Source organism: Gorilla gorilla, chromosome 11 (assembly GCF_029281585.2).
Source record: "Gorilla gorilla gorilla isolate KB3781 chromosome 11, NHGRI_mGorGor1-v2.1_pri, whole genome shotgun sequence".
NCBI lineage: Eukaryota > Metazoa > Chordata > Mammalia > Primates > Hominidae > Gorilla > Gorilla gorilla.
This window is the reverse complement of record NC_073235.2, coordinates 17,283,172-17,303,293: the sequence shown is the minus strand read 5'-3', so window position 1 is coordinate 17,303,293 and position 20,122 is coordinate 17,283,172. Positions and strand designations below refer to the sequence as shown.

The following is a 20,122-nucleotide window of genomic DNA, read 5'->3' as shown; positions in this document are numbered from 1 at the left end:
AGAAGTGACTCAAGCTGGTCTCAAACACTGAGAGGCCCTCCCTCAATTGAAAAGATACAAAACTTTACATAACAAATAATTACCTCCCTAAGTAAAGTTTTAAGAAGCTTTCATATTCATTTACATTTTTAAGTTTGTTTTATTTTCCCCAGATATCCATAGTCCTTATCTCCTTACATTGCCTTCTCTTAGTTCAAACATGATCTCCTAGTGATACCTTTCCTTACCTCCAATCTAAATTTGCCACATTAGCTCTAATCCTGGCATCCTTATTTATTTCTCTTCTTTACTTTTTGGAATCAAACTCTCACCATCTGACATTTTATATATTATTTCACCAATTATGTTTAGTTTACATGTTTTCCATATAGCTCTCCTTACTGAACTAAATTCAATAAAGAAAGACTTTTCTTCTATTCTTTGACCACTGTATTTCCAACACTTCAAAAAAAGTGCTGGGCACATAGTGCACATTCAATAATGTTTGTTGGATGAATTAATTTTTTTTTTGGCCTGGTAATCACAGTGATTTCTGTTCTAAAAAAATGTTTATAAGACAACTGAACTTAATTTCAGTTCTTGTGATAATTTTTTTTTTTTTTTTTGAGACAGAATTTCGCTCTTGTTGCCCAGGCTGGAGTGCAGTGGTGGGAATTGGGCTCACTGCAAACTCCACCTGCTGGGTTCAAGCGATTCTCCTGCTTCAGCCTCCTGAGTAGCTGGGATTACAGACACTCGCCACCACACCCATCCAATTTTTGTACTTTTTTAGTAGAGACAGGGTTTCACCATTTTGGCCAGGCTGTTCTCGAACTCCTGACCTCGGGTGATCCACCCACCTTGGCCTCCCAAAGTGCTGGGATTACAGGCATGAGCCACTGCTCCCGGCTGTGATTAATGTTTTTAAAGAAGCTATGTCCATAAAATTTTGCTTCTAGGAGTTTTGTTTTATATTTAGCACTTAGACATAATTCTTTAAAAAAAATAAAATTATTATATATTAAATGAGGTTAGGTCCTGAGGATAATTATTCAAACTAAAGTTGCTTAATGTCTTCAATCAAGTCATATCCATAATTAATAAGTAATAAACATGTGGCCAGCTAAAAGCTACATATGCTATTATCATAACCTTTCCATTATCCCAACAAGCTAATTAGAAAATAACACTGAGAAAATGACACCATTTACAATAAAAATTAAAACACACAAATAATAAGCAATAGTTAGAAATAAAAGCAGCAGGAGAGAGATTTGGCATATTTTAAGAAAGCTATAAAATTCTACTAGGATATATAAAAGAAGAAATAAATGTACTGTGCATATTGTCTGACTCAGATGAAAGCTACATCTTGTGACTATTTTAATTCTTCTTAAATTATTATAACTGTTGAAACAAATTTTAATTTAAAAATTCCAGTTGCATATTTTGGGAGAATTTGAAAAAAACAAAGATAATAGAACAGGTGAGCCAAGAATATTTTCAAAGAGAGAAGTAAAGAGTGAAAATTCTTTTAAAAATATTAAAATGAGTTATAATGAAGCATGTTATAATTAAAAGACTGTAAGATTAGCATAAGAACAGAAAGACAGAATTCAACAGAAATAAACCCTGAAATGAATGAGAACTTAATTCTTAGTTGGTATCACTGTTAATGATGTTGATTTAGTCAACCAATGGAGCTAGGAAACTGGCTAGCTATTTGAAACTACATAAATAAATTCTCACCATACCTCACGAGTGCTATGCATCTCTCTCGTCTCTATTAAACTCAGATAAATAAAGAGAAAACATAATAAATACTCATTTAGCCTTTTGATAGAAACAGGACATCTAAATAATAAAATCACTGGAAGAAAGTACCCAAGAAAGCATTTGAGAAGAGTTTGCCAAGTTTTAGAACTTCAGTTTTTTGACTCATCATATGCAAATTTTAACAAAATTCAAGAAGCTGAGGAAATATTTCAAACAAGTGTGAACAGAGACTGCTATCTTTGATATAGCAAAATTTTAGTATGTCAACAAGGAAACAAATATATATGTTCATATATACCAGAAGTCAAAATAAACTAAGCATATATAATGGGTAAATGGACAATCCAAAAAGAGACATATAAAATGGTTAATAAATATACAATTTATTTTATTTAAAAGTTTATAATTCTAACGTGATGAAGCAACAGAAATGAGATTTATCCTCCCACATGAAATGACTAAAAATATAGACAAAATATATAAAATAGAAGTTTTTAGGACATTGGACATTGACTGATGAAGGACATTGATCCCTGAATGATGAAAAATAAACACTTCAATCCTAGGATTGTTACAGCTTGCTACCTTGAAGAATGAAGTTGAGGCATAGCAGAACTATCTGAAATGGAACATACAAAGAAATGCATGCTTTTTAAAAAAAAAATTGAACAGCATATTAGTGAGTTTGGGGACAACTTCAAGTAGCCCAATCTACCCATATTTATAATCCCTGAGAAAGTGGACAACAAAAAATATTTGAAATAATAATAAAAAATATCCAAATTTGTTAAAAACACTTAACCTAGATAGTCAAGAAATTCAATAAACTGAAGCGTAAGACATATGAAGAAAACTATACCAAGGCATATCGCAATGAAATTCATTAAAATTAATCATAAAGAGAAATTATTAAAAGCATCTACAGAGAAAAGATGAGTTGTATACAGAGGAAAAAAGTTAAGAATGATGGCATATTCTTACTGAAAAAAATGCAAACCAGAAGGTAGTAAACATCTTTACAGTATAGAATAAGAAATGTCAACCTAAAATTTTTTGCCCAGAAAATAATAAAATATTTAAAAGATTAAAGTGAAATAAAGACACATTAGAGCTGGAAGAATATACTACTTGCACACCTGGAGTAAAAGCTAATTTAAAGGATGTTCTTCAAGCAGAAGAAAAAGTGAGACTAGATGGAAATCTGTATCTACACAAAGAAATGATGAACACTGGAATTGGTAGTCACCTGGGTAAATATATCAACATTTAAACACTATATTTAAATTTGTTTAAAAATAACTCACTTTTAGGCCGGGTGCAGTGGCTCATGCCTGTAATCCCAGCACTTTGGGAGGCCGACACTTGTGGATCACCTGAGGTCAGGAGTTTGAGACCAGCCTGGCCATAACGGTGAAACCCCCATTTCTATTAATAATAGAAAAATTAGCTGGGCATGGTGGCCCACACCTGTAATCCCAGCTACTGGGGAGGCTGAGGCAGGAGAATCGCTTGAACTCGGGAGGTGGAGATTGCAGTGAGCCGAGATCACACCATTGCACTCCAGCCTGGGCAACAGAGCAAAACTCTGTCTCAAAAAAATAAAATAAAATAAAATAAAAATAAAAATAACTGACTTTTAAATGCAAAAATTATAACAATATATTTTGGGATTTATAACATGTAGCATAAAATGTATGACAACTGTGGCATAAAGGTCAGAAATAGAGAAACAGAAGTATACCACTGTAGAGCTTATATATATATATATATACACACACACACACATACACACACACACACCGTTGCCCTCCTCTGATCTATCCCACTTCATATATGTGTACATATATATACACATATACATATACATATATATGTACATGTGTATATATATATATGTATGTGTATATATGTACACATACATATATACATATATACATAAATACTGGCCTGTTTACAGCTTATTACCTTGAAGAGTGAAGTAAAATAATATCACAGGAGGACAACTTTAATTAGTTAAAAACATACATTATAAGCCATAAAGGAACCATCAAAATAATGCAAAGACCAGTTATAATTAACAAATAACAAAGCAAATTTAATTATAAAAAATGCTCTTTCAATATAAAGCACACTAGACAAAATTTTAAAGAAACTAAAAGCAGAAGAAATGGAAAGCGTATTGCAAGATGATAGACCTTAAAGCAACAGTAACAATGATCACATTAAAGGTGAAAGAGCTAAATACATTATTTAAAATCTAGAGATTTAATATGCAGAGTCTGTCAGATTGAATAAAAAAGCAAGACCCAACTCTTTGCAGCCTATAAGAAACATACTTTAAATATAAATATGTAATACATAAATGTAAATACACAAATACATAAAAAGAAAAATAATGGAGTAAGATTTATAACATGTTTACAATAATCCAAAGAAAGATGGAGTGGCTATATTAATATCTGACAAAAAAGATTTCAAAGGAAATAATATAACCAAAAATAAAGTCGCCCAGGCTGGAATGCAGTGGCATGATCTTTGTTCACTGTAACCTCTGCCTCCCAGGTTCAAGCAATTCTCCTGCCTCATCCTTCCAAGTAGCTGGGATTACAGGTGCTTACCATCATGCCTGGCTGATTTTTGTATTTTTAGTAGAGACGGTGTTTTACCACGTTGGCCAGGCTGGTCTCGAACTCCTGATCTCAGGTGATCCAGCCACCTAGGCCTCCCAAAGTGCTGGGATTACAGCGTGAGCCACCATGCCCGGCCAAGGTCATTTCTTAACAATAAAGAGGTCAACTAATCAAGAGGAAATAATGATCCTAAGCATGTATGTATCTATACAATAAAAGAGTATGGAAATAAATGAAGCCAAAACTGATAGAACTGAAAGTAGGAAAAGGCAAACAGACAATTATAGCCTTTAAATAAAAATTGTAGGAAGTCATTGTTTTGAACTAAGCTACTGCACTAGGCCTCAACGGACCAGACTAAAAATCAAAATGGAGCCACTCATGCTGAGTTTCCATGTCACTAAACCCAAACTGAGTTGTTACTTGACCCTCCTAGAAAGCAGGAGTGAGAGGTTAACAGCCTAATTTCCCAAACAGGCCAGTTTCAATCAGCATGAAAATGATGTTTCCTCTGCTTTAATTCTGACAACAAAATGTAACCTCAAGTGACCTGATGTTACCAGTTATTTTTCAACTGTTCCTGCTTTACAAAGTAACTTTGAAATGACCAATCTGCTTTTTATTTGTTGTTACTTCTTTCTTTAGTTCTTTTCTATCTATAAAACCAGCCTCTTCTGCCCAGCTCATTGGGACACTTTTTCTATTTGATGGAATGAAGTCTTGCCCAATTCTAGAACTGCAAATAAAGCAATTAAGATTTTTAGACTAAATTGTTGTAATTGTGTCTTATGGCATAGCCAAACATTTCAACACCCTCTTTCATTAGTTGATAGAAAAAGTAGACAGATAATCAGTAAAGAAACAAAAAGCTTGAATAATACATTCAATCAACTTGGCTTCATTGATATTTATAGAACATTCTATGTGTGAAATTGAGGTAAAGACTTTAAGAATAGGAAAGGTTTGAATTGGAGTTTGAAAAAAGGACAAAGTTTGGATATCCAGAGGAAGAGGGAATTCCAAATTAAAGAAGGATTATGAAATAAGTTCAATTCAAATGTCTCTGCAACAAAAAAATCAAATAAAACTGAACTAACTTGACAAAGCATACAGTCTGACTTAGAAATAAAAACAGAACACCAATGAATGTAATACATTACATACTGGTATAATGATTACAAGAAGCTACTAAAAAGTGTTCTATGAGTACACAGGAGGGAATAGTGTTTTCTAGTGGGAGAGATTGAGTGAATGGTTAATGGAGGAAGCGACACCTGAATAGGGCTTAATAAGAGATAGAATTCTAAAGCAATATGTAGGCTTAGAGGCTGTTAGAAAAAAGTAAAAAAGCATGAACAAAGACACTGAGGTAGAAAGGTGGAATGCATGCTTATAATCAAAGAGATTTCAGTTAAACTATATTGCAGAAAATGCAGTTGGAGAGTAAATAACAGTAAATGCCGTTGAAATATCATTAGGTCCCATTTTACGTAATAGTTGCAACTTTTAGAATTTAGTGAATACTTGTGAAATATTGAAATAAAATTGAATGTAAAAAGACAAAAGTTGACATCTATGCTTTTGTACTGACTGAAGTTTCTCTTCTCTTTTCCTCTAGTATCCATGTAATAGGTTTAGAAGGTAATTAATTTAATCAATGCTTTCCTGGTGTTTATAGGACTAACATTTTAATACATAGAAAAGAGGTAGTAGTATTGTCTAAAAAATATATATTATTTGACCAAAGAATATTCTTAGAAATACTATCATTCTATTCCTTAATCACTTTACATAGTTAAAGAACACTGATTAGAATGGATTAGAAAGATTTGGAACCAACCCAAATGCCCATCAATGATAGACTGGATAACAAAAATGTAGCATATACACACCATGGAATACGAAGTGGCCATAAAAAAGAATGAGATCATGTTCTTGGCAGGGACATTGATGAAGCTGGAAGCCATCATTCTCAGCAAACTAACACAGGAACAGAAAACCAAACACTGCATGTTCTCACTCATAAGTGGGAGCTGAACAATGAGAACACATGGACACAGGGAGGGGAAAATCACACACTGGTGCCTGTTGGGGGGTGGGGCGCAAGGGAAAGGAGAGCATTAGGACAAATACCTAATGCATGCAGGGCTTAAAACCTAGATGACGGGTTGATAAGTGCAGCAAACCACCATGGCACATGTATACCCACGTAACAAACCTGCACATTCTGCACGTGTATTGTGGTACTTAAAGTAAAAGTTTTAAAAAATTAAAAATAAAAAGAATGTGCCTCACAGGCATCGCCAAATCCCAGCTCCTTATGAAACATTTCCATACTCAAAAGCAAAAAATTAAACTAAAGAATTATACACACGACAAAAACATTGAGCATTTTTTAAAATTTCATAATTTTGGCTTTATGGAGGTGTATATATATCAGTATGATGTATCTCAGAGTGTAAGTTTAGTTTTTGCTGGCAAAGTCCATAATAATGAATGAAATTATTTAGCTAGCTAGATATAGATATATATCATCATAAAAACATGGTAAATCTTAGACCAAAAGGAGAAAAAGCAGAACCTGGAAATTCATTCAAATATTAGTGAGTGTAAAGAAAAGAAGTTGACTAGAAATTGCAAATTCCTAGAACTAGAGCTGCCAATCATCTTTTCTTTCCTTGAGGGAATATCTCAAATGAATCACATCACTTGTTACATTGAGATTTAACTTAGCCTAGAATCTTACAAGGTAGACTTGTTTCAGCCTCATTGATGAGAACAACATATTTATGGCAGTTTCTTTTCCAGCATTAAGTGAAACAGATACTCTGCTTGATCCCTCCACTAAAGAAAACCAAAGTAAAACCAACCAACCAAACAAATAAATAAAACACAACTATAAGTTGGTGGCTTTAAAAAAAAGGCACAACCCCCAAACACTAAAAATAAAGCTCATGAATCCACAAAAGCCAAATACAAACTGAAAGCTGGAAACGTGAAAAATAAAGCATGAAACCAATGTTTTATTCACGTGCTAGAGGCTTTGACCTTTCTTTCTAATGGCTTCTTTGGTGGATGGCGTAAACAAAATCCACAATGGGTCTAAAGGAGACCCTAAATAAATCTAGATCCCAAAAGCATTGTCTAAATGTGACAAAAAATAAAAGCCCATGCTGCATAAAAGAGATTGGTGAGATGTTTTAATTTTTATTCCTGTTATGAGCTTGTACTGAGCTAATAAAAAATAATTAATATTGACTAAAAATTTGAGCCATAAGTCTACACTTGGTTTGTGTGGTCCCAATTCAGCATACACAATTAAAAATAAAACATAATACATAAATACAAATGAAACAAAAGCATCAAAGAATCCCCACAGATAAAATTCCAAGAACGATAAGCTCATCTACAAGTAAATAAATAGTACACAAGGAAAAGTATCACCATGACTGACAGACAGCAGAAATAACAGGCAAAAGAAACCAACACTCAAAAATAAAAGATATTTGTTTAATAAGATGTAAAATATCAGATAATGATGCTAAATATATTTTTAAAAATACACATCAGCAAAGCAAGAGTTAAAATATAGCTAAACATTTTTATAGAAAGCTCAGTGAAACTTCTAGTAACAATTTTTTTAAATTTAAGCAATGAATATAGAAAACTATTAGTCACACATGAAGAGAGAATTATTGGACTAGAGAAGCAAGTATGACACAGAATTAAATACCAAAAGGCACCAAGAAAAGTTTATAAAATAACCGTGTTAAAGTGAGATTTTAACACATTTTTAATAAGTGTTTAAGGAGGATGAGAAGTTATGACAATATTCTAATAGAAAATTGATAATTTTCTAAAACTGACAGAAAGCACCAAAACATAGATTCAGAAAACCCAATACAACCTAAACATGGTTTATGAAAAAATATCTATAACTATGCACATACTAGAAAAAACAGAACACCAAACAAAATTATCTTTTAAAAATATGAAAGCTTCAATATTGCTTAGATGTCAGTTATTTCTTTGCCAGGTGATTTATAGATTTGATACAATTCACATAAGAAATCCCTATGGTGTATTTTCTTTTTAGAAATGATACAAAGTGATTCTAAAATTTATAAAGAAATGTAACACATCTAGATGAGTCAAAAGAACTTTGAAAAAGAAGAACAAGATGGAAGAACTACTACTATTTGATTTTAAGATACTACTATCTGATGTTAAGATATAAGGATGAATTTCATGGTATGTCAATTATATCTCATTTAAAAATGATGAAAAGGGGAAGGAAGGAATAGGTTTGCAGTTGTAACATGCTTTCTGTGATTTAGTAAATTTTAATATGAAAGTGTAAGTTGCACAATCTGAATGGTCAACAAATTAGTTATGTTAAAATATACCTATATGAAGCAATAAACACATGAAAAGGTGTCCAGTATTATCAGTTATCAGTAAACTACAAATGAAAATAAAATAAATCCCACTATTCATCAGTTGTGGATGATTTTAAAAGACTGATGATATTAAGTGTTGGCGTAAACGTAGAACAAATGAAACTCTCCTATATGGTTCCTAAAACATAAAATACAAAGTATGAATACTTTTAAAAGAGTATGGAAATTCCTTATACAGGTAAACATGGAATTACTATGTGACTTGACAATTCTACTCTTATGTATTTACAAATAAATATGAAAATATATGTTTACACAAAAACAAGCATACACATGTTTATAATAACTATACACAAAACTAAAAACAATGCAAATGTTCATCCATAGGTGAATCGATAAACAAATTATTTTATAGACATACAATACAATACTTCTCAGCAATATAATTGAACAAACCAAAATTATATTTAGAAAAAAGAATGAAAGAGAAAAAAATAATCAATTCAAATAAATGGAAGACAGAAGAAATATAATAGGACAGATAATGGCACATATAATGAAAACAGTAACATTTAAATTTATCAGTAATTAGAAGAAATTTAAACGAATACAATCTTCAACAAAAATACAGAAATTGGCAAAAAGATAAAAACATATTTCTCTCCTCTCTTTTTGTTTAAAGGGCATACCTAAATCATTAGGAAAGTGCTGAAAATAATAAGGTGGAAAGGCTGATAATAAACATGTATCAATGAAAAAAGCATGTTATTGTAATTTTAATATAAAAATCATCTTTAATGCAAAAAATTAATAGAGATAAACTTGGCCAATAAAAACAACAAAAGATTAAATTTATCCAGAAGATATAATAATTCTGTAGTTGCAGGAATTGAATAATAATAGCCTTAAAATGTACTTAGAAAAACGAATAAGGAGAAATTGATGAGTTCACATTATAAAGGGATACTTTAATGCACCTTTCTCAGGACATAGGGAAAATCGATGTTTATTATTTGAACATCAAAATGGATATGTTTGATTAAATGGACATATATGTAACACTAACACTTTTAGGCACACATGGAAGTTTTAAAAATGTAAACTAGTACAACCACTATGGAAAACCATGTGGAGATTCCTTAAAGAACTAAAAGTAGAACTACCATTTGATCCAGCAGTCCCACTATTGGGTATCTACCCAGAGGAAAAGAAGTCGTTATATGAAAAAGATACTTGCATACGCATGTTTATAGCAGTAAAATTCATAATTGCAAAAAATATGGAACCAGCCCACATGCCCATCAATCAACAAGTGGATAAATAAATTGTGAGATACACACACACACACACACACACACACACACACCATGGAATACTACTCAGCCATAAAAAGGAATGAAACAATGGCATTTGCATCAACCTGGATGGAATTGGAGACCATTATTCTAAGTGGAGTAACTCAGGAATGGAAAACCAAACGTAGTATATTCTCACTCATAAGTGGAAGCTAAGCTATGAGGATGCAAAGGCACAAAAATGATGCAATGGACTTTGGGGACTTGGAGGGAAAAAGTGAGAGGTGGGTAAGGGATGAAAGACTACACATTGGGTACAATACACTTCTCTGCTGATGGGTGCACCTAAATCTCAGAAATCACCACTAAAGAACTTATTCATGTAAGTAAACACCAGCTAGTCCCCAAACTTCTGTTGAAATAAAAAAAAAATAAAGAAAAAAAATCAATTCACTAAACAAAAATTCCAAGAACTCTAATAAGAAACTGATAGGCTCATAAAATAGCTAATCAGGATCAAGTAAAATAAGAAAATTAATTACACAAAATTAAATAATTGATAAAGATAAAACAATGATTCCCTCCCTAACTCATAAATCAATTGATATTTCAAAGTATTTTTGTTATCCTGATCAATTATTTGGCCACAGTTCAATTATAGTCAGTAAGTTACAGAAAAGTACCAAAAAATTATTTCATTCAATTTGACATAAAAATAATAAGAAAAGTTCAGAAGACATAGACTTATCCTGACAAATAGATATTTTCACTATATGTTAATAAAAGTACTCTGTATTAGTGAAAAATACCTCAGAGAGCATCTCAAAAGGATTTTTAATTTAAATGCTTATATTTGTTTTTTGTTTTGTTTTGAGACAGAGTTTCGCTCTTGTTGCCCAGGCTGGAGTGCAATGGTCCGATCTCGGCTCACCACAATCTCCGCCTCCCGGGTTCAAGCGATTCTCCTGCCTCAGCCTCCCAGGTAGCTGGGATTACAGGCATGTGCCACCATGCCCGGCTAGTTTTATATTTTTAGTAGAGACAGGGGTTTCTCCATGTTGGTCAGGATGGTCTCGAACTCCCGACCTCAGGCGATCCGCCCACCTCGGCCTCCCAAAGTGCTGGGATTACAGGTGTGAGCCACCAAACCCAGCCTAAATGCTTGTATTTGAAAGAAAGAATGAAAAATTAATAAGCTAGATATTCAACTTAATAATTGATAAAAAAATGGATATAAAAAGTAGAAGAAAAATAATAATGGCAAGAAGGTAAACTAGCAAAGTAAAAAACAAAGATAAATAGAGAACGACCAGCCAGAAAATACAGTTCACTGAACAAAAAAAAGAGGGATGGAGGAGAGACAAAAAGGGAGAGCAAGAGCAATAAAGGAAGAACGTGAGTGCAAATGAGAGCAAGAGAGTGCCCTAGCAAAAGCAAGAAGGCACTAGTAAGCCATAATAGAAATCAAAATGGGATATTACTGCCACAAGTGAAATGATTAAGCATATAATAAGAGGTTATTATATAATTGCTGTTTGTATATATTCTTGAAAAGTTATATGAAGTGAAAAAATATTCTTTTCAAAGTACTAAAGGTGACCTCAGAAGAAATTAAACAAAATCTTAATAGTCTTCTATTGGTTACATAAATTTAAAAACTAATTAAATGTTTAATCCCACACAGAAAGCAATGGATCCAAATTTCTTTATAGTCTAGTTCCAATTTTGAACAAATTTTTCCAGGGAATCAGTATAGCAAGAACATTGTTTTCCAACCCGTTTTATGACGCTAGCATAACCTAATTTGAATCTGAAATCAGTGCATTTCAAGAAAAAAGAACCGCAAGGTCTACGGAATCTTAGGATAAACAGCGTATTTTACATGGTGAGAAAGTCGACTTTTAATTTATAACTCAGTCACAGATATGCATATTTGTTTGACCTGGAATATTTTTTCCATTTAAGATGAAGTCATTCATATTTTTACTTGTTTGTATCCTATGTCACTCTTTTAGTTTTCCAGAGTCATTTGCTCTGAGGCACATCAAGTATACAATGACGATTTGGGGAGAAAGAATTTGAACTTCTAAATGTGAAGCCTAGAGTGTTATTTTTCCATGGTTTGTATGCTCAGCTTCTAATTTCTCAGTGGCAATGAAGATCCTCTATCGTCTCTGCCCAGTCTTCCTCTCATTCTTATTGCCTATCATTCTTCTAATAACAGTCAACTACTTCATTTCATGTTCCCCACACATGCTCCCCTCACTGACACTGTGCATTTGCATGAGACTCTTTTCCTTCCCCTCTACCTGCTGATCACCACTCAGCTCATGTTGCCCTTTTCCGTGAGGCATTTTACAACCCTTTGAGTCTTCTCTAAATTTCCATGAATGTTTGTAAAAGCTTATTTGGTCCTTTATGCTTATTTATGTGTACAGTAAGCAGAGCATTGAAATACATAGGCCCTAAGCCATTTGTAAATTATTACATGTATCAGGACTTTTAAGGAGTAAAATGTTCCCTACTGCACGTACTTTTTTGTATGTGGTAAAACATATAACATAAAATTTACTCTTATTAACCACTTTTAAACACACAGTTTCGTAGTGTCAGATATATATTTGTTTCTGTGAAACAGATTTCCAGAACTTTTTCATCTTGCAAATATGAAACTAGACAAAAATTCCAAGAACTCTAATAAGAAACTGATGGGCTCATAAAATGGCTAATGACTAAATGAGAGCACCTTGCTCTCATTTGCACTCACATTCTTCCTTTACTGCTCTTGCTCTCCCTTTTTGTCTCTCCTCCATCCCTCTTTTTTTTCAATGAACTGTATTTTCTGGCTTGGTTGTTCTCTATTTATCTTTGTTTTTTACTTTACTAGTTTACATTCTTGCCATTATCATATATCCATTAAAAAACAGTTTCCCTTTTCCCTCTCCCCTCAAATCCTGGCAACCGCCATTTCACTCTTTTTTTTCATGAACTCAACCACTCTAGATACCTCATGTAATAAGTAGAATTATACAGTATTTGTCCTTCTGTGACTGGCTATCTTCACCTAGCACAATGTCCCTAAGGCTTAACAGTGCTGCAGTCTGAGACAGGATTTCATTTCACTTTTTAATATATCTAGGGTTCCCATTTCTTTGGGATGATCACTTTCTTAGATGTTTTCCTTTAAAAAAAACAAAACACGAAAAACTAATCTTTACTACTAGGGTGCACTTTCAGTTATTTACTTCTTTGTGTTATGTTGGAGGAGCAATGCTCACAAAATATTTTTACTTATCTGTTGAATATTGCTGACAACAAGCGTAGAATACTGCAAAGGCATGGTACACTGCAGATGTTTGAAGTGGAGAGAGGATGGTCGTGATTTGCACTGATAGTATTTTACTCATTTGTTAAGTGGTTTTTTTATACACCCACCTGTCAGTGTGTACCACTAAAATTTACGCCCCAATTAAACTTACCAGTTATTTTATGTCATGGATCTCTAGGTTACTTATGAATAGTAGAAAATATCATATGTTTAAATCCATGAACACCAAGAATTTGCTTTATTTGTAAACTAAAATAGTTCAAGGTCCCCCTTTTCCTTTCATCTTTTTACATTATTTTATTTTATTTTATTTTATTTTATTTATTTTATTTTATTTTATTTTATTTTATTTTATTTTATTTTGAGACGGAGGCTCGCTCTGTCGCCCAGGCTGGAGTGCACTGGCGCGATCTCGGCTCACTGCAAGCTCCGCCTCCCGGGTTCACGCCATTCTCCTGCCTCAGCCTCCCGAGTAGCTGGGACTACAGGCGCCGCCACCACGCCCGGCTAATTTTTAGTAGTTTTAGTAGAGACGAGGTTTCACCGTGTTAGCCAGGATGGCCTCTATCTCCTGACCTCGTGATCCGCCTGCCTCAGCCTCCCAAAGTGCTGAGATAACAGGCATGAGCCACCGCGCCCAGCCTTTTTACCTTTATAATATATTGTCCACTGATGTGTTAAAAACAAGCTCAGTAAGCTGGGCACGGTGGCTCACACCTGTAATCCCAGCACTTTGGGAGGCCAAGGCAGGCGGATCACGAGGTCAAGAGATCGAGACCATCTGGCCAACACGGTGAAACCCCGTCTCTACTAAAAATACAGTAATTAGCTGCGCGTGGTGGCACGTGCTTGTAGTCCCCAGGTACTCAGGAGGCTGATGCAGGAGAATCGCTTGAACCTGGGAGGTGGAGGTTGCAGTGAGCCCAGATTGCGCCACTGCACTCCAGCCTGGCAACAGAGTGAGACTCCGTCTCAAAAAAAAAAAAAAACAAAACAAAAAACAAAAATAAAAAACAAACTAATAAATATCTATATGAGGTCTATTTTCCCACTGTCAAAATAATGTTGAACCTGACATAAGAGTTACTGCAATAAGTAAATATCGTGCCGAGAGCACAGGTGACGTAATTATGCACACACTGGTCATTTCCTAGTTTCTAAGCCTGTGTCTGTTTTCCTAAGATTGCGATACTTGCTAGTTCTTTTCTGTGGAGAATATTCTGCTTCAAGAGATTTATTTGACCAGCGTCCATCTGTTATTTAGTATAGCTTCAAACACAACCTCATCAGAGAGTCCTAAATTGACCACTCAGTCTAGTGACACTGGCCGCGCGTCTGCAGTTAGCTTTTATGTATCGGTTTTTCTTTGTTTTCTTTATGAGGCTTATTACTATATGAAACTGTGTTTTTCATTTACCTCTTTACTGTTGCCCCTCTCTGGAACACAAGCTTCATGAAAACAAAGCCCCATTTTGTCCTGTTGTTGTTCTACTTCTGACACCAGGTGCCAACTAACTGCACAATAAATAGTTACTGAATTAATAAATGACTGACTGTATATAATACTAATTATGCTATTATTTTTTAAAGGTTAATACAGAGGAATGATAATATAATGAAGCATGTAATTACATATGTATACATACAAACAATACATATATGTATGTATATATACATATATTATATATATACATTTCAGACTCTGGAATCCACTTCCTCTGCCATCAGATCTTGCTACAGTGAGGTTTTCCATGTTAATAAGTACGGAATCCCAGTCAATATGGAACTTATCTGTAACCAACTGGCCTCCTGTGAATGTGTAATAGGATATTACGTAACATAGATATGCATAAAAAGATAGATTCAGCATTTCTACAATTTACCTTTCCAAAAATGCTTAATCTTTTGGAGTCAATGTAAGGCAGTTTCAGCAAAAATCTGCAATGAAAACGAAAAACAACAGTTATATCTTTGTGAGTTAAATGCAAATATAAATATATAGTTGGCATGCATACATACAAAACAATAGCTAATGACTAGAAATGCTTTACTAACTGTAGCTCTATTGATGTATAAGGGTCATATACTCCAAAATCTTGCCACTCAAAGTGATGGCCTAGTAGTTTGGTATCACCTGAAAGCTTGTTATAAATGCAGAAGCCTGGGCCCCATTCCAGGCCTACTGAGTCAACATCTACATTTGAACAATATCATATCTGGTTTCTGTGTGCTATTATAAAGAACCCACTAACTTTCTTAGGTCACACATTCATGCCAGTGTGATAATGGTATCTGTGAAACTTCAAGAACTGTGATTAACTGAGGATACAACAGACATTGTGGATTACTGTAAACAAATAATATAGTGGTATAATTAAAATGTATCCAACTTTCATAAATCCAAAGTAAATTTTAATTCCAGAGGGGAAATATGAGAATTCTTTTATTATAGCACTAAGGGTGACAGGTACTTGAAAAAAAAATGAAATAGGCTTTATGATTAACTTACAAAATTGCTCAATCACTAAAATAGAAGCCTTGAGTCAGGGTTAGTAATATTATATGTCATATACCTAGACTCTGTCATTATAGAAAACAGAGAAGAAAAATGTGCATCCACTTACTTCACAGCTGTTATTTGGTCCTTTACTTCTACTGAACCTAATCGTCGATGAATCTCCTGCAAAATTTTCAGACCCTGGAATCCACTTCCTCTGCCATCAAATCTTGCTACAATGACATTATCCATGTCAATGAGTACGGAATCCCAGTCAATATGGAACTTATCTGTAACCAACTGGCCTCCTGGTTCTTCATCCCTGCAAATACCAACATATTGGACCAAAACAAGAGCAATTGAAAATCTGGTAGAAATTTTACCTTTCATACTCACAAGTTAAGTAATGGGAAAGAACTGTGCTGGCTATTAAAATTTCTGTTAATTCTTGATAATAAACCTGAAGGTAAAATTACAATTTTCCTTTGTAAAATTGTATTTTCCTTTGTAAAACTGTAATTGAAAAGTTCCCTGAATGAAATGAAAGTATGGCTTAACATTGCAGTAGAAATTAGTTTAGCTCATTTCTCAATGGGGAAAAATGAAGAAAATGGATAATACTTTCTCTAAGGCATTTCTAAAGAATGACTGTCAAGTTGGTAGACAAGTCTATCTTTATTGGATTTCTTCCATAGTGTTTTAGAACTGTCTTGCAAATGGCTTCCAAGAGCTGAAGGGCAGAACCAATTATGAAAAGTTGATAATAATTTAACAGGAAATGTACAACCATACATAATGTTAAACGTAAAAAGAAAAACTGCATTAGTATTTCCTGAATTGTTTTGTTTGTTTGTTTTTGTGCTGGAATTCTCACTGGAGAAAATTTAAACAAGCAGCGAGAAAAATTCTTTTTTTATCACTAAAGTTGACAGCAGAAAGAAGCATAGATACATATGTTTGAAAAATTTGAAAGCTAGAAGGAAAGAAAGACACACAAATAATAAAGCATGAATGTTCTTTCCAGAGGGAAAAGAAGGTACAATTTTAAAATGTCAGCTTAAAATATTTATTAGTTAATTTTCTAAAATACAGAAAAAGTAAAAAATCAGACTCTGAAACAATCACATAGAGTATCTAGGTCCATACCTAGATATAGTTCCAACAGGAAGTTGTGCATATGATAGATTTGAAGACCATTTAAACATCCAACCCTGAAAGGATCTCCATTGTTAGCTGGGCAACCTGTGAGAAATTCCCAGCCTACTCACTCTTCAAGGTAAAAACACCAAACTTTCCTGCCTTCCTCTTTATGTAAATGTTTATCTAGAAGCCCCAATACACAAATCATCTCCAATAACAAGCTTTTAGGTTATCAGATTTACTACAGCAAATAACCTTTCAGCAACAAATGAAACTGAGCAGATACAGGGGTTGTGTGGAATCCAGTAAGTTACATAAAGAAGTAAGTAGAGAATCAGACAAAACACAGAGCAACTAAAATTTATTAAAAGCTGTTAGGGGCTGAATTATGTTCTCCAAAATTTATATGTTGAATCCCTAACACCCAGTTGCTTAGATTGTGACTATATTTGGAGATAGGTCCTTTAAAAAGGTAACCAAGTTACAATGAAACCACAAAGGTGGGCCCTAATTCAATCTGACTGGTGCCCATTAAAGAAGAGGAAATTTGGACACACAAAAGACCCTAGAGGTGCACAGTTACAGTGGGACTACCATATGAAGAGGAGCAAAGAGGGTGGTCGTCTGCAACCCAAGGAGAGCCCTCAGAAATAACCCATCCTGCTGGCACACTGATCTTTGACTTCTAGCCTTCAGAGCTGTGAGAAAATTAATTTCCACTGTTTAAGATATCCAGTCAGTGATATTTAGTTATGGTGGTCCTAGCAAACTAATATGAATGACTTCTGTGGTCTAAGCACTTAAGATCCATTATGTCATGTACTCCATATTTCCAAAGTTTAGTAAATCTTTTTGGGAGTAAGTTTTCTATTATGTGGATTATGAGATGTATTATAAATAAATAAACACCATAAATAAACTGTGCCATAGAAATTAATGAATCACAACTCTCCTCCATTCTTTTCTAAATCACTCATTTAATGTGATCTTCAGTGATTCAAATGTAAATATGCCTTGTCTTTCCACAGTGTTTGCCACCTATTTTTTCTTTTCTTTTATATTTTCTTTTTAAATGTATTTTAATTTATGCAACCTTGGCTCTTGATCAGATCATTTGAAATTTATTACTACCCATATCCCCATGCTGTAACCTAGAAGTCTGATGTCTTCATTCAGAAGTAAGCCTGGAATTGCTGTTTGTTGTTTGTTTGTTTGTTTGTTTCATTTGCCCAGTTGATCCTGATACAGCTTGTTTAACATTTGAGAACTAGCACGAATCATGCCTAGCATAATTTCTAGTGTGCATAGGACAGAGCCAATGCTTGTTGAAGTAGACCTTCTTCAGGGAAAATAGATGAAGTTTAAAATGGAAAGGCCTTAAAAAGACTTGAGTTTACATAAAGACACTGCATTTTGAAGCTTGTGGATTTATTACAAATATTTTGATTCACAGAGAACAGGTACCAAAGATTAACTTCACCTTTGAATACTAAGCTGAGTAAAAATACCAAGGTTGAATCTCAACTTTACTATGAACATAGGCAAAAATAACTGAAACACTAGGACTCAGTCTGTGTCTATAATGATGGCAAATACTACCATGTTTTCCTCAAAGACATTTTGTAAGCATTAATGGCATAAGGCATTTGAAAATACTTTATGAAGTATAATGAACAAAACCATGATTAGATTTATAGGACAATAACAACTGTTTTTTATTCTTTTACTTGAAGATAATTTTGCTTATGTTGAGCATATTTCTTTGAGTTACACTTAAAAATGGAGAACTATATAAAGAATTTCAGCTAGTTGTACAGTAATTAAATGCACAATATCTACGGATAAAGCATAATTGCTATGTAATATGAGCCGTTATGTCAGAGGTACTCCCATTTTCTAGATGGACCAATGAAATCTAAAGCCTTACAAGGATATAAAAAAAGTGCAATCGACAGAGCCTTGGAGTGATCACCAGAGTGTCCGTAACTTTTAAGGCAGGATTGCTCACCTTTATAAACTCTGGCAGCAGTGCTAAGGCAATGTAAGATGTTTTGTTTATTTAAAAGATATAACTTTCCAACCTACGTATGACACATTGCCTTGTTCACAGCGATTTCAGAAGTTCCCAGCTAAGTTATGTTTAGTTAAAATGTAAATAAGTCAGACATTTTATGGCAGGCAAGTAAATTATTTTAAGATAGAGTTTAAAGTAAGGCACAGTTTTCAAACTCACAATTAGTAAATGGCAACAGGTTTTTTAAAACAAATCCTTCAATCCTTTACTCATTATTGCTACACTCATAGAAGAAAACTACAATTTCACTATTTTGCTCTCTTCTCTTAATTGCCATCTTAAACTTTAACCTAGTCTTTCCAAGCTTTAAATGTTAGATCACGAAGTGGTATCGATTCATTATGAACCAAAGATTTTGAACCCATTTCTGTGATCTAATTGGGTGTTGTTTCTTTTTCTTTGGTGCACAATATAGGCATATCTATTTCAACATACACTTAAAATAACATGGATTATGATGCTAATCATCAGCATTATAAGGAACAAACCAGGCATGTGCAGAAAAATGAGGGACCTTACTTGTTCACAAAGTGTTGAGCAGAAAATACTAGACTTATAAATAAAGCTAAGCAAAGAGTACTTATTCAGTAAAATAGGAATAGCAAAACATTTGGTGCTAGGGATAACCACACAGAATGTACTAAAGACAAATCATCTATCTTATAATAAATGGGTACCACGACTCATGTGTGTATTGGCTGTGCAAGATTGCTGAGCTCGAATTGATTTAGTTATTTTTGTTTCTTTCTGAGTGTCTCCCTCATTTTCCTTCTACACAATTTTGCTTTTTTATCTCTGTCTCAGAAATCTTTGGGGATTCACAGTAAGAAGGGTGTTTCAAGGTTGAGAGTGGGGACATACAACTTTGTTGAAATTTGCGGTGAAAAGAACAATTCCATCTGTTTTAAGCAGTGAAAAGGTCATAGCAATATGAAACTTGTCTATTTCCTAACACAAGCAGCAGAATCAAATTAAGACTGCAAACTTTTCTCAGAAGTTAAGG

At 33.7% G+C, this 20,122-nt stretch overlaps 1 protein-coding gene across 3 annotated transcripts in view; it reads right to left on the bottom strand.

The window, feature by feature from the left end:
* Positions 1-20,122, bottom strand: part of DPP10 (dipeptidyl peptidase like 10) — a 1,401,573-nt gene that overhangs the window by 15,318 nt on the left and 1,366,133 nt on the right. For all 3 annotated transcript variants that reach the window (XM_063694707.1, XM_031008786.3, XM_019022737.4), the window contains exons 20-21: positions 16,033-16,227; positions 15,292-15,346 (exon numbers count right to left, since the gene is read on the bottom strand). In XM_063694707.1, the coding sequence (XP_063550777.1) occupies positions 15,292-15,346; positions 16,033-16,227 (250 nt within the window). The remainder of the gene's footprint in view (positions 1-15,291; positions 15,347-16,032; positions 16,228-20,122) is intronic.